The 14,531-nt window shown below is 40.2% G+C and overlaps 1 protein-coding gene across 10 annotated transcripts in view; it reads right to left on the bottom strand.

The window, feature by feature from the left end:
• Positions 1–14,531, bottom strand: part of R3HDM1 (R3H domain containing 1) — a 49,627-nt gene that overhangs the window by 20,860 nt on the left and 14,236 nt on the right. For 5 of the 10 annotated variants that reach the window (XM_066323155.1, XM_066323160.1, XM_066323158.1 and 2 more), the window contains 10 exons: positions 13,042–13,120; positions 11,499–11,558; positions 11,277–11,417; positions 8,677–8,785; positions 8,489–8,584; positions 7,128–7,165; positions 6,995–7,045; positions 6,596–6,822; positions 3,807–4,064; positions 1,087–1,241 (listed from right to left, as the gene is read on the bottom strand). In XM_066323155.1, the coding sequence (XP_066179252.1) occupies positions 1,087–1,241; positions 3,807–4,064; positions 6,596–6,822; positions 6,995–7,045; positions 7,128–7,165; positions 8,489–8,584; positions 8,677–8,785; positions 11,277–11,417; positions 11,499–11,558; positions 13,042–13,120 (1,214 nt within the window). Of the gene's footprint in view, positions 1–1,086; positions 1,242–3,806; positions 4,065–6,595; positions 6,823–6,994; positions 7,046–7,127; positions 7,166–8,488; positions 8,585–8,676; positions 8,786–9,653; positions 9,788–11,276; positions 11,418–11,498; positions 11,559–13,041; positions 13,121–14,531 lie in introns of those variants that run through there. The other 5 variants (XM_066323161.1, XM_066323163.1, XM_066323156.1 and 2 more) reach the window with 4 other exon arrangements.

Below are 14,531 nucleotides of genomic sequence, written 5' to 3'. Positions count from 1 at the left end.
CCACATGCATTTTAAGCACAAGCTCTTTCAAGGCATCTAAAGGCAGAATGAATTTACTACTAACCATGGATTCAAACATACTACTTGCATTTATTCAACAGTACTAAAATATTTTCTCTAGATAGTTATCATTGCTCATAATATTTCAGGCAGGTTTAATTTCAGCATCCATTGAGAAGGCAATCAGAGAATTACTACAGGATTTGTGATGAAAATGGCAAATATTACATACACACTTCTGTGAACTAGAAAGAGTACAAATGAGATCTTTCTCAGAACAGACCAGCTCTGCTGTGGCATACCCAGCTATCTGAACAAGCTCAAACAGGGAAAACAAACAAACAAAGCTAAAAGGTTTAGATGAAGTTCTACAAAGAACTTTTCAATAAAATTTAAGAACCATCTGAAAATACCACAAGAAACTACAGCCAGTACCTTGGTGCCTGAAATAGCTGCTGTGGAGAGGGAGAACTCTCCCTTCTGCCCATAGATTTTGCTTTTCTTCTCCTTCTAGGGCTGGGACAGTCTTTAATCTGGCCTATTTGACTAAAGTCTCGTACAGGACAAGGATAAAATACATCCTGTACTCGTGTGTGGTTTTGTGAGCAGAATAGGCTGAAGTGCTACTCATGAGATGTTCATGCTGTACCAGTCCTGAGCTACTCCTGTGCCACGACTCCTGCTTGTGCTGTACAGCCCAGGAATTCATCTGGCTGAGAAACAACCCTAAGACAAGAAACCCAAGGTTCCAGTTGGATTAACTCTCTTCCCAGCTGCCAACTATATTGCTGTTAATGCCTGGGTAACTCTACACTGCAATTAGGAATGAAGGCAGAACCTCTTGTTCTTGGTAACTGAACATTTCCATACTAAAATTCCTCAGGTATTTTTAAGAAAAGGCCGCCTACCACGCTCAGATATGAGCAGAGCTGACAGTTCTGGGGACTGGGAGGGCAGAAGCCCAGTTACCCTTGTCTGTGTGACTGTTCCTCACACCCACAGCAGAAGAATGAACAACCCCCCTGCCCCTGTTGCAGCGCTGAGCGAGAGCCCCGGTGTCCCCGAGCATGTGTTTGACAAGTGCACCTGTGAGAGGACGGGGTTTGCTCCGGGCTGGTGCTGGGCAGGGCTGGGCAGGGCTGGCTGAGGGGCAGCTCCAGGCACTTGGCTCCTAGCAGGCTGCTGAGGCAGCGGAGGGTTGTACACCACCGGAGTGCCATCGGGATTGAGGAACGGCTGACCTGCCCGGGGACACAACAAACACAACCAGCTGCACCATCTCGGCTGGGAGGAAACAGACAAAGGTACTTACAGCAGGCAAAATGAGTTAAAAAAATAACACTGAAAAATAAGTGAGGTCGTTCTGGTTGATATGACAGATTCATGCCCAATGCCCGTAACTATAACAGCAATGGCTACATGCAGCTAAACCCAAAACATTTAAGCTAAACAAAGATACCCCAGTCTTTACAAAATGAACATACATAAAAATTTCTTATATCCTACTGATCTTGAAACTTGATTTTTAATCAAGCAGATTGAATATGACAGGAGTAATAAAGGAAAACCATACTAAAATACTGTTTTAAGGATCTTTTAAAAATTAATCTCCTCTAATCAATTTGAAAACCAATCAGAACACAGGAGAGCTTAAAGGCAAACATTTTTCAAAAACTATATAAAGCAATAGCTGCCTTGGTATTCCCATGACTGCTAATGAGATTACTGATAAAGAACTCTCTGCCCCTACTCTTTGATTAATTGGCTTTTAGCTTTCAAAATAAATAACATAGAATTATTCTTCTATTTAATAACTTGCAACCTCAATATTATAGCAATGGATCAGTGAAAAATAATTGAAAAATCAACTCCATAAAAGTAAATGATAAAAAAGCCTCAGTGATTTCTTTTTGTGCCTGGGTTGGAAAAAACCAAAACAAATGGAAGGAGCAACAGCCTGGCTGGCAAGGGCCTGTGCCTACCTGCTTAGAGTCCTGCATTGGCTTATTCTGATGCTTAAAGGGCCCAACACTGATGTAAAATTTTCTCTCCTCTGATTTAAAGATATTCTTGTCCTTTCCAGAAAGGTGTAAACTGAGCCTAAAGTCTTTGCACCCTGTCAAAGCAAGTCATTAGTCTGCTCTTCCAGATTTCTTGGTTCCTTCATACTTAAATGCAACTGCCCAACACAGAGCGTAAGAGTTACTGAAGAAAGGACCAGGAATTCATTGCAGACTTCATTGCTCAGAGGAGCATGAACAAACTGGCAAAAATAAGCTATAGCAGCTAAACTGCAGCTCATGAGGTGATACTCAACTGAGCTCAACAGATTTCTCTTTAACACAAGAATTGAGAATATTCATATCAACAGGGACTCAGATTTTCTTATTTCCTTCTACCACTACCTGCTAATCACCAGAGCTTCACTTATTTCTTGGAGTGGTTGGGTAAGAACTGTCCCTTCCTAATTCCCAATGCACAGAATCCTGTCAGAAACTCTAAAGAACCAATCTCCACTTTGGCTGGCATTGGAACAATATAAAGCCAGAGGAACAATTACAGAATAGCATGATTTGAGTACACCAGAAATTGAAGTTTATCTTTACCTAAATGTTCCCTGTTCTCAAAGTGTTCTTTGTCTTTGATAAGAACTCATTAGACATCAATATAATTATGAAAGACTATTAATGAACTTAGCTCTAAGATGACAGTCTCCTCCAAATCCAATGGCTCTCTATGAAAATTAGGTCCTAGAGCAACTGATTTGTAACCAAATATTTAGCAATTGATTAATATTAAGGAAAAAGAGAAAATTATCTAATTCAATGTTATACCTTTTAATTAAAAAAATTATTTTCTACATGATCATTTTAACAACCCCAATGAGAAACATTTTGCTTCAAACATCATGTGCAGTCATATTTAAACATAACCTAACACGTTTAAATTTACAAGTTGATCTAGAGAACAGTATATATCCTGAAGAATTTTATTTTCTAAAATGAAAACAAATCATTATACTAAAATTAAAATATACAATCTTAATCTAAAATTATGATCTTTCACATAAAAGGTAAATTAAAAATGTTCAGTAATTCCTAATTTCTACGAGAAGAAAAGCTTGCCTAGACAATGCTAACTCATTATTTAATCCACACAAGTTATTACAGATCTCCTTGCACCTACATTATGAAGTATCAATTACCTACTACTTACTAAAATATACCAGTATTGGCCAATTATACCAACATTGATTTAATCCTGTTTTGAAGTGACAAGGAGAAGTGTAGAAATAGCATTTCATCATGTGCTTCTTTCTTTCACTTGTAATAACTCAGCCTTGAGCTTAGAGATGTGACCATGTTGCATCAAAAAAATGAAGGATGGTAAGTTCTTTCAAGTCAATATAAATCTTTTCTCAGGCTCTCTCCCCTCACTGAAACTGTTTTATAGTAGCACTGGAAAAGACATTTTCATCTCCTCAAAAAAGCTGAAACAATTAAGTTATTCTGTGTTCTGGATAGTAAATCGTATGATTTTCATATTTTGTGCAAGTCACTCATTAGAATTTTACATGTAAGTTAAAACTCTTCTAGAGAAAATCATGTGACTCCACTCATTCCTTTGATCCTCCAGTCATGCTTCCTTGTTTATTTAAGTGCACTGAACAAACACAACCACATTAAAAAACAAAGAGAAAAATAAAGGACAAAGGACAATACTGACACGAAGTCTCAGGGCAAACACTCGTGCATTTTTTAGCAAGTTCCCCAGTGTAACAGAGACAGTCCCAAGCATGTACCAACCTGTTTGAGGGTTGACCAGCACACTGCCAGGCGGGATGCCCGCTGCTTCCAAGGGAAGCAGAAAGAAGCTACTGCCAGCAGCAGGTGCCACTTGCCCGCTCATGCCACCATCAAAGGAAAGAGAGTTACTAGAGCTGACAGTTGGGTACACGGCAGGCGTGCCAGGAGAGGGCTGGCTTAGAGCTGGCACTGGAAGAGGCTGCTGGCTGTGAGAGAGAGAACCAGTGGAGGACCCTACACTACTAGAAGACTCTGAACCTAGGAAAGGAGTAACGAGAAATTGGTTTTACCTGGAGACAGTGACATCATGCTCACTTTAAAATACACACTTGTAAGTGCTCACCCTGAAAGCTCAGCATTAAGAACGTTATTCAACAGCAGCCTTGTCAATAGCCTCCCCCTCCATATCCCCTGGAATACCATTACAAGCCCCCCCCTTCTGTGAACCAAGGGTCAGTTCAGCACTGCTTTGCACTGCAAAGTGAGGCTTTCATATCTAGCTCTGGTTTTCTGGTCAGAAAATGCATATCTGTACCTCCAGAATGGAAGTGATTGGTCATTACTCCAAAATGGTGGCTTGGATGCACTGAGGCTGTGAATTCCCAGCCCCAGCTCCTGCAGCTGTGCATGGAATGCAGCTGCAGGGCCCCAAGGTCCCTGTGGATTCACCATTTAAAGCCTCATGCCCTGTACACACAGCCTGCATGCAAGCAAAGACAAGTTTCTTTCCACTGCTGGGGGTCAGATGTTCTCTGACTCACCTGCTGGAGAATTTGCTCTACACTAAAACCCTCAACACTATCTGTTGCCTCCTTTGACAATCTGCAGGCAGAAATCAAGAACACATCAAGAAAACATGAGGGTAATATGGTAGCTTTAGCCTGGCTTTATGCAACAATTCAAATTTCAAATGAAGTATGAAATAGCCAATTGAAATCATTAATCATTTTACAGATCTGAATTACTATAAACATTGCAAGGCAGTGCAGAACCAGACCCTGAGCTTCCTGAAAGCCAAGGCATGCAGCTAAAAGAAACATTGCAAAAGTCCAGTATGGAGAGGTCTGTGGAACTGCTGTTTCCAAGTCACTCTACACCTGGAGCTTTAAGTGCACAGTTTAGCAAAGACTTCAAAAGAAGCGTATGACACTTGCAGTACTTGGAAACAGAATAGAGTTGTTTTAATTTACAAACTCCTCATTAGCAGCCTCTATACAATCTAGAAGAAAAAGCACTCTGATGGAATTTATGTATTGCTTGAAGTTATTTTGCAGTCCTCCATAAAAGTTGCTAATTGTAACCCTTCTACTTGTGCTTAGGAAGAGAGCATAGCTTGAAGCACTGGCCTTTTTTATTGGTAAATGAAGTGAAATCAAAGCTCTTAATTGTAAACTGGGTGAGACAGCACATCCCAGCTCTATAAAACCATCATTGCCTGAGCAGAGTTACTTGGATTTGTTTCCAACTGTGTTCACTTCTAGATTATGCAGAGAAGTGAGGCTGAAGCCATACAGCCAATTACAGCCCTTAACAACATGAACAAACTCAAGCTCAACATGTGCCAAATCACCACAACCTGGAACTGTATGAAGCAACAACCATCAAGGTGGGCATTCCAAACCTGGAATGTCCAAACATTCAGAATGCCAAAATAATGTTTCCAGCAAAAATTTTAACAATCCATTTATGTTCTTGAAATTTAGCCAGTGGAGATTTCTAAGATTTTTATTGTGAAGTTGCAGTCTCTTTTAAGGCTGTGCCAAACAGCATCACTACACTGCTAAATGGAATAACTCTGAATGATGGCACAATTTTACAGCAGAAGTACCTTGAAATGCTTTGGGTTTTTTTAATGCAAGTATACAATGGACAAACAGAATTTGTTACTGGTTTACTGCGTTAAGATATAACAGTGTGGCCATTTACCTAAAAGATAGTGGTGATCTAAGAAAAGGCAAAAAATTTGTAAATAGATCCTCATTAGAAACCAGCTTTAGAAATAAGATCAAAGCCAGTATTAAGAAGGCAAGCAATTATATTCTGCCTTTTTACAGTTCTACTTCAAATTCTGAAGCTGCCCACCAGTAACCCACCCATGTATTACAAGCCCCAGAATTCTCCACGGATCAGTAACTGGATCAACTTATGTTGGCATTTGAAATACAAATATTTACTAAATTTTATTTTTGACCTACAGAAGATTCATTCCCATATTTTCTGAGATTTGATTTTCACATTAATTACAAGTTAACACCCTTTGAAACCCTGACTCTTACGAGTAATTTTCCCCAACATTTTTGAATCTTCAAATTTAACATTACACTTTGTTTCACTGACCTCATTTCTCAGCATCCAAAAATTAAGTAAGAATTTTAGCCATATTCATTTTAATGTAACAAAAGAAAGAGAACACAATAAAAACAACTACCAATTCATAGGCTTTAATGCTGTTGTACCTGAGCTAGAAGGATAGCAGTGCAGCTTCCTAAGACCATGCAATGCAGCTTTGCCCCACTAGAACTGAAGAGCTGAACTCCAAGTATTTTACACAAAAATATTTCTGATAAAAAAACGCATGAGATGAAAGGCACTGAACTTCAAGCCATCTACAAGGCACTTGAGAATCCTCCTTGCAAAGGCGGAAGCGCTGACCCCACTGTCACGTTACGGCTCCAGGGCCGGCTCTGTGGATGCCGTGTGTGTGCAGAGGGAACGGGATGCACGGAGCCTCCCCACCCCAAACACCAGCCGTGCCCAGCCGGCTGAGCCCGCCCCCAAGGCTGCTGTACCTGTCTTGGACAGCCTGCCCGTGCTCTTGCTGCTGCCAGAGCTGTCCCCACGGCTGAGCACGGAGATGCCGCTGAAGCTGCTGGCCTTGGTGACGGCGGGTTTGAGGTTGCGCAGGGAGCTGTCCGAGTCGGTGCTGCTCCAGGGCCGCGGCTCGCAGCTCCGCACCTCCGTCTCCGTGCTGCTCTGGTGGCTGTTGGCCGATCGCCCCGACGCCTCCTTATTGATCCTGCAATTACAAACTCAACTTTTAGCACTAGCGCGGCTTGCAAAATAAGGGAAAAGGAAAAAGAAAAAAACCAAACAAACAAAGAAAGTAAACGAAAAACAAGAAAGGAAAGATAAATGCATGCAGAAGAAGACTTTGGGTTTTGTTTTTTTTAAAAGAAAGCATCAAATACCTAAGTATCTGCCGTCTTTGTTGTGTACTATTAGTTTCTTCCTCCTGGATTCTGTTGACATTTTAATAAGATAGCTTAATATTTATTAAGAAAATAGGAAGATAAAACAGAATTAAACAGCAAATTCTCTTACCTTTTATCAGTGAAATAATTCTCTTGGGAACACAGGGACTGAGGGGCAAAGAAGCGCAGAAATTAATATGAATGACATCTAGAACCCCAACTACAAAACACACAACAGTCTGGAGTCTTCTGCATTATACACAGATTCCTACAGCACCCTCTTTATATTAAGCTGCCTGAAAAGCTTTACTTCTTGCAGATTCATTTCCATGAAGAAACAAGACAATATAAAAAGGCACATGAGCAGGAAATCAAAGCCAGCATGAGGGTAGTTACAATGCTGCTCAGTTGGTTTCTATCAGACTTTTTCTGAAGTTACAGTTCTTCCCTTGGGCTTTTGGTGCCTTCTGTCACTTACAGCTGGTGTGTGATTCCCAGGGCTGTCACAGCACCTGAGCTGCCTTGTCTTGTGCTGGGAAGGGTGCAGGGGTGAGGCCACTGCTGCTGCAGTAACTGCTCAGTGCCCTGGGTACCAGCCTGGGTATGCTACAGAGCACACAGGACACAACCAAAAAGGCTGCTCCATACTCAAATTATGTTCTCCTTGACTGTGACTCCCAACATCTGGCACAAAGCTGCTAAGAGTGTAATACACGGTAAATTAAGATGCAAAAGGAAAATGTAATTTTATATCCAAATGTAATTTTATATACATTCTTCTTGTTTGTAACTAAGGTGAACAAAAAAAAAATATTAGCCTCTCAAGAGCTCATTACTCTCTTCAGAATTTGGTTTTGGATGTGCAAGAGTTACAGACAAATGTGAGAGACGGATTATTAAAAGTAACACATATTTTAGAAGACATACTTGTTTTGCTTTACTCAATATAAGCACTACTTGCAATTGAATTGTAGCCTATGATGTTGTCCTGCAGGGTTATCTCCAGTCAGGAGATCAGACTGAGATTTCTGACAGGAATTTCACATAGGGAACCTCAAATCATTTTACTGTGAACACTCATAATGTGGTTGCTATAGATACAAGCAAGAAAAGAGGGGGTTTTGGTTTTTAATTTGCTTGGGGTTTTTTCTTCTTTTAATTATTGCTCTGAGCAACTGAAATGATTGCAATAGCAAAACTCTAACTTAAATTGCAGTGAGGGGCGAAACAATGCAGAGGGGGAAAAGGCATTGCACTCATTAATGCTAGAGAACACTCCTCAGTAATTCTTTGGTTGTTTGAGTTTCATACAGCAGCAATAAGGGAAAACAGATTTCTCAGTAACTGCAATATCACTTGTAACTCGCTCAGGCCACACTCTCTGATCTGCTCAGTGTAATTCAGAAACAAAATGTCCTGAAAAGCCACCTGTGCATATCTGTGTGTGAAAGGTTCACAGAAAAACAGTGCCAGACTGGTTTTGATACATACATCTTGTGCAAATATCCTTTCTCTAGCTCTCTGATATTCTTCTTCACGTTCTTCTATGGATTTACTTCTTCTGTCATCTTTTAATCGTATTCTCATCTAAATTAAGTGGTACAGTGTCAATTTTCACAGGAAAACAGTAAGAATGCACAAATACAGCAAGTGGAAGGAATAAGTCATGTGTGCTTTACCTGGTTGTCATCTTTGTCTAAACTAGAGTTATCTCTCTTAAGGATGTACCGCTTCTGGAAGTCATCGCTCTTCTCATCCTTTATATGCTCACAAAACTTTTGGTCAGGTCTGAGAAAAGTTGTTAAAAAGAAAACATTTATGGGTTTTGTAAACGTGCTGTACACACGGTGGAACAAACTGAAATATATTCAAGAGTCATTTAAAATATACTTAGTATTCTAACTGAAATAATAGATTTTGGCTGTCTGGGCAATGGAAAAGATGAGGTGCACCCCTGACAAGTCCTGTCCTGAGGCATAACAAACCTGCTTTTAAAAACCTCTTCCTCCTTTCAAAGCTTCTGCTGCAACTCCCAATTAAGGTGGGAAGCAAACCACATGCCCTTGGGGAATCAGAAGTGCTTTTGAATCCCAACTGGTGCCATGCAATGGATATTGGGCATGCATGGAAGTGAAGACAGGTGTTTGCCGCTAGAGCCGCAATACCTCAGAGTTCATTTCAAGGGAAAACAGAAGAAAGAAGGTAGAGGAGAAAGCACTGAAACTTAGAAACTTCTAAAACAAAATGAAGTAGAAATGATTAAGAGAAGAACAGTATAATGCAGGCAAGCAAGAGCTTCACACAGTCACATGGAGAGAGTGAAGCAATAGATTATAAATATGGCTTTGGCATTTTATCTACTTTGTGAAAGAAAAAGTGGCATTTTGCAAATCCTTGTTATTAAAGAGACGCACCAAGTACCTGAATGACAAAGCTACTGCTATCATAAGAGAAGAGTTCAGACAATCAGGAAATATTTGTCTAATAGAGGACAGAATAAATGTATGCTCTTCTCTATTTCTGCTATATATCATTACCTAGGACTTCTGGATGGAGCGAGGGGAGCTTTTCTATGAAACAGCCAGCCCTGCCTATTGGGTACTGGATGCCCAAACATAATTAGCAGGCATTTCAGAGAACCTTTAGACTGTCTTACCTCTTTCTTTTAAAGGTCTCTGAATTTACTGCCCTGCAATCACCAACTCCCACTCCACTGAGACGTGCCAGTGTGCACTGGGTGGTTGATGTCAGAAACATCCCTGCTCGGCGAGGGAGCCGCGAATCTGCCTATGAGGAAAAGGTAAGTTTGGCTTTATTCCACATGGAGCAGATCTCCAAGGTTTTCTTTCTAAATTCTTATTTTATATCCAAAGCGATTTAAAATAAGAATATTAAAAACATCAAGAATCTTTATGTCTGCAGGTTAGATGAAATGCCTGCTAATTAGTAACTACACCTACAGGGGCTTCCAGAGGCCACAAGCTATTTAAATATGGTCTAAAATTTTTTTAAAAAGCATAAGAATGAAATAATCTTTTATTACTTCTTATTCCACAGTTGAAGTGCTAGACTGAAGCTTCAGTCTAGAGATGCTGGTAGATGCAAAGGCAACATATTTGAAATGTTTGGCTTTCTAGGTCAATTTAGATATAGATTGTACAGCCAAAGCAAGAACACATACATAAATAATACAAGTATCCAACATATATTTAGGTTCTATATATATTTCTAAAACTCCGGAGGAGAAACTGTTTACTTAAGTGAAATTTCAGTGTGGCCTATCATTTCAGTCCTACTGACTCTAAAATAGTGTGGATGATTAGATTATTTTCTCCCAAAGCTATGAAGAGCATACCTAGAGACTGAGATTAGGATGCAGGCACTGTATGCTCCTGTTTTCCTGTTCAAGACCAATAAAAAATGGCGCAAAATAAAAATAGGCAAATGCTCCAAGTTAAAACTAGAAACTAGGTGGCATAAATATGTCAACACATTAGACCTTTGTCTTTTTGAGAGAGAATGAGGAGACAGAGCAAGTGCAGAGGATGGAGAGAACAGCTGGGTCCCTTGAATGAAAACCTCAATTCCACACAGGTTTCAGAGCTGCTGTGGCCTCAGTGCTACCTTCTCTGCCATATGGATTTTCCTGGGGGTTTCTCCAAGAACTCCCCAGCACCCACAGAAAAGCAGCACACCATGGCTTGTTGACCTGGTTGACATTTCCACTGATGTCTGTTTTCCCTGCAATGTTTATTTGTATGGCCATGAGAGATCTGTAAGCAACATTATTCCAACAGAAGGACTTCAATAGCTGAATTTTCCCAGCAGAATTTTACAATACAAAAACCAAAGTTGTGCAAGTCCCCTCCCTTCACCAAATGAGAAATGACCCCATTCTAAGGTAAGAGCTGGCTCTGCTATCCAGAAGAAACAAAGAATGCACTTTGTACACTTTACTGGTGTAAATCTTTGAACAAATAAACAGTTGCTATAAAGTCATAATTCACAGAAACAAAGTTAGCAATGCATCTCTGCCAGAAAAACAACAAAAATCCTTAACTTTGAGATAACATCATTCTTTCCCCAAAAGAATTCAAACATGAAAAAGATCACATTATTACACAGCAAGAGCATGAACAGTAAAGAGCCCTCAACTAACTCTCCTTGATGCCTGCTCCCAGTGAGGAGACAGACCTCACCTGCTACAGCATCACTGCCTCACAGATCCCAGGCATTAGAGCTACACATCAAAAGGGTTTTTCAAGGCTTTGACACTTACATTCTTGTATTGCTAGTTTTATTTACTATGACTGACTTCCCACTCTGGTCCACGTTGTGCTCTAATCCAAAGTAAGCAGCTACCCTGTGCAACAGCATTCTATGGTAAGATGTCATTGGGGGAAACTTTTTTCTTGGTACTCTGGAAGAAAGGAATAGTAGCTTTATTAAATAAACAGGAACACTCTTGAATTCTTTTTTCCTATGAGAGTACAGTACTTACTCATTATTACCAATGAAATCTAAAATTTCCTGTTCTAATTTCAGCAGCATCATTCTGTCCCTGAAAATAAAAACACAGCAACTCACATATGAGACACTCCAATAACTGCAGTTGTATTCATCTTAAGAATACACAGATCAGAGCTGTGATCAAAGGATGATGGCAGACTGGAAGTAGGTGTCAAATGCAGAATTTTTAGGACAAAGTATTCTCTTTTTGCTATTTGGTACTGAACCTGCCTAGTGAAACATGCTGTTTTGCTCTCAGATATCAGAGTACACAGATCCTCCAAGAAGTCCCTACCCAGGAGGCTCAGCAGGAAGTGCAGTCATGGAGAAGACAGGCTCCAGGAGGAAAAGCAGTGCTGAGGTTGTTCCTTGTTGGTTGGTGTGGGCAGGAGATGTGCAGAGGCCTCAGCTGGCCCTTGGACTGTGAAGCACATCAGGGGATCACTGAGAAAGTGATGAGGCACATCACCAACAACCAAGGGCTTAAAGCAGGCACATGATGCACTGTGCTGACATCTCAGAAATAAAAAAAAGCTAAAACTCAAGGTGGTAGAAAGGAACATTGATCCTGAAATTGCTTGCAGTGGTTCTAATAAACTATTAGGATGCAATGAAATCCAATGATGCACAGTTCATAATACGTGCACATCAAGTAACTAAGCTTCCCAGTCACTGTGCATGGAAACCCATGGAGATCTTCACCTACAATTCCTTATTTCCACTGGGATGCTTCATGGGCTCAAACAGGAACCACCTAAGGGTCTCACAGAGGTCTGTGCTTTCCAATTTTACTCTACAGGACTACGGCTTTGGCTCATGTCACATTTTTTCTGAATAAAATGGAATCCAAATAAATTATCACACTGGAAGTCCCATCTATAATATGAATGAGTAACAAATAGTGAAACAGCTTTTGTGGCAGAGCACAACTGCACTAAGTTAATTTCCTGCATTGTACTACAGCCACAAAGGCCCAGCGAGGGAAAGAACAAACCAGACAGGGACAGACTGCAAACCTCAGAGCAACAGAACCAGGTTGGCTCTGTTGCTAACAAATGATGGACTTGGATTAGGTCAGATTTGGTTTCTGATGTGCAGAATGAAAATCTCTAACTACAGTTATATGGTACAGTTTAAAAAATGCCTTTATCTGTAAATTCAGTGCAAGACAGAGTCAGAGAAGGCAGTTTGGTCTCTAACAAGTAGGTGCTAAGACAGTACAAGGTTTAGAGACAATGTACTGAAGCCCATTCAGGGAGAGAACTCCACACAGACTGAACACAACATTTGCATATTAAGCATTAAAAGCATTTAAATCAATTCAGTGTCCTGAACCTCTGCTCAAAAGGCAAACCAGTTATACTGGTGTTTTGGACAGTCTGTGCAACAGATTCTCACCCTGAATAACTGACATGAATAGTTGGACATTTAAAGAGGGGGAAAAATAAAACCACAAACAAAAAACAGGTAGTGTGACACCTCAGGCAACAAGAAGAGAGAAAAACATAAAGAAAGTTGACATTACTGATTCTTACCTGGGATTGTTTTTTAATGTATTTACTAAAAATTCATGAAGATCTATACCAGTGGAATCTGTATACTCCTGGCTGGAATCTAAGGGTAAGGGAGAAAAGAACAAAATCACACTCGGAGTAGAAGCAGCAGCAGCAGCTGTCTTCCAATTATTGCTGAACATACTATATATGCATTGATACTATATAACCATTAAGTACATTATTGCCAAAATTAAATGCTTCCAGTTTCCAGGAAAAAAGGCCCACAAATCAAAAACAAAACAGAAAACTCACCACCACACACTATCCCCTAATTCAAGGGCACTACAGAAGCAGGATTCCCAGTAACACCACAATTAACAACAGGCTGTATGTTGTGAAGCAGGTATCACCTGGAGAGACCTGATCTCCATCAGCCTGCCACATTTTCTCTCTATCCCACACTGCAGTGTGTGTACTCATCTGTGGAGCAGCAGCAGCCCATCTACTCAACTACTGGATGCTGCCCAAAGAAAGTTTGTAATTCAGAATGTAATAGTTTAACCTTCACAAGGTGGTGCTTCGCATTACTAAAAATCCTTGTTCTCTTGGGCTTTGTTTGCACAACATCATGTTTAGATGGTTCCAAAAAGAAATCTCAACCTTCCTTCTCCTTTCTGGTTTCAGTGAAAAAAAGTATTCAGTTACATACTATCCCCTAAAATCTGTCCCTGAAAGGAATGATTTAACCCCAAATGGTGCCTTACATGAGCACCTTCAGGTTCCAGGTACTAACAGGTGTTGGAACAGTATTTTTGGAACTAGATGTCTTCCAAGAACTACTTATGTGTTAACCTAGTCTCAATTTAGTTAATCATAACTCAAACTTATGCCCAGGTTCCAGCTCTTCCAGCTGCCCAGAGATTTTAAGTGAAAACAAACAAGTCTGAGCATTTCTGGTTTGGAATTACTTTTGATTCTGAAGAGGAGAAGGCAAAAAAAGGCTATCCCTGGTAAAAACGTCACGATTCAGTAATTACTTACTTCAATTTTTCTAATTTACAAGTGAGCAATGATTTAGTTATAGTTACTAGAACTGATGCTAAAATTCCATAATTTTCTATTTTGGCACATCCTATACTGGAAGGTAATTAACCTTCAGAGTGGCTGAATTCAGAACAACCACCTCTTCCTCAAAAGCATTTTGTCACTTTGCTCTCAAGCCCCCATCATTACCTGTTGGGTATTTGGGGGTGGTGTTCAAGGCATCATTTCAAAGACTGAGATTTATAAATGCAGGTTAAGTTCTCCATCCCAGTGCTTTTTGTTTCACTAATACCTGGCTGGCAGGTGGGACAAACTCCACATGAGGAATGCTGTATGGAATTGCAGGACATGAGCTGGACAAGTGCCACTTGTCTCAAAAAGAATTCCAACTCTAAAGGCATTTCCTATACTCTGGCTGATCTAAGATATCTAGGTAAACATTCTGGATGTTTAAAGCAAGAGCTGTAAAATGATTTGCCACCTTA

This window comes from Sylvia atricapilla, chromosome 7, assembly GCF_009819655.1.
Source record: "Sylvia atricapilla isolate bSylAtr1 chromosome 7, bSylAtr1.pri, whole genome shotgun sequence".
Taxonomy (NCBI): Eukaryota; Metazoa; Chordata; class Aves; order Passeriformes; family Sylviidae; genus Sylvia; species Sylvia atricapilla.
Note: the sequence above shows the minus strand (reverse complement) of the source record. Positions and strands in the feature narration are given on the sequence as shown.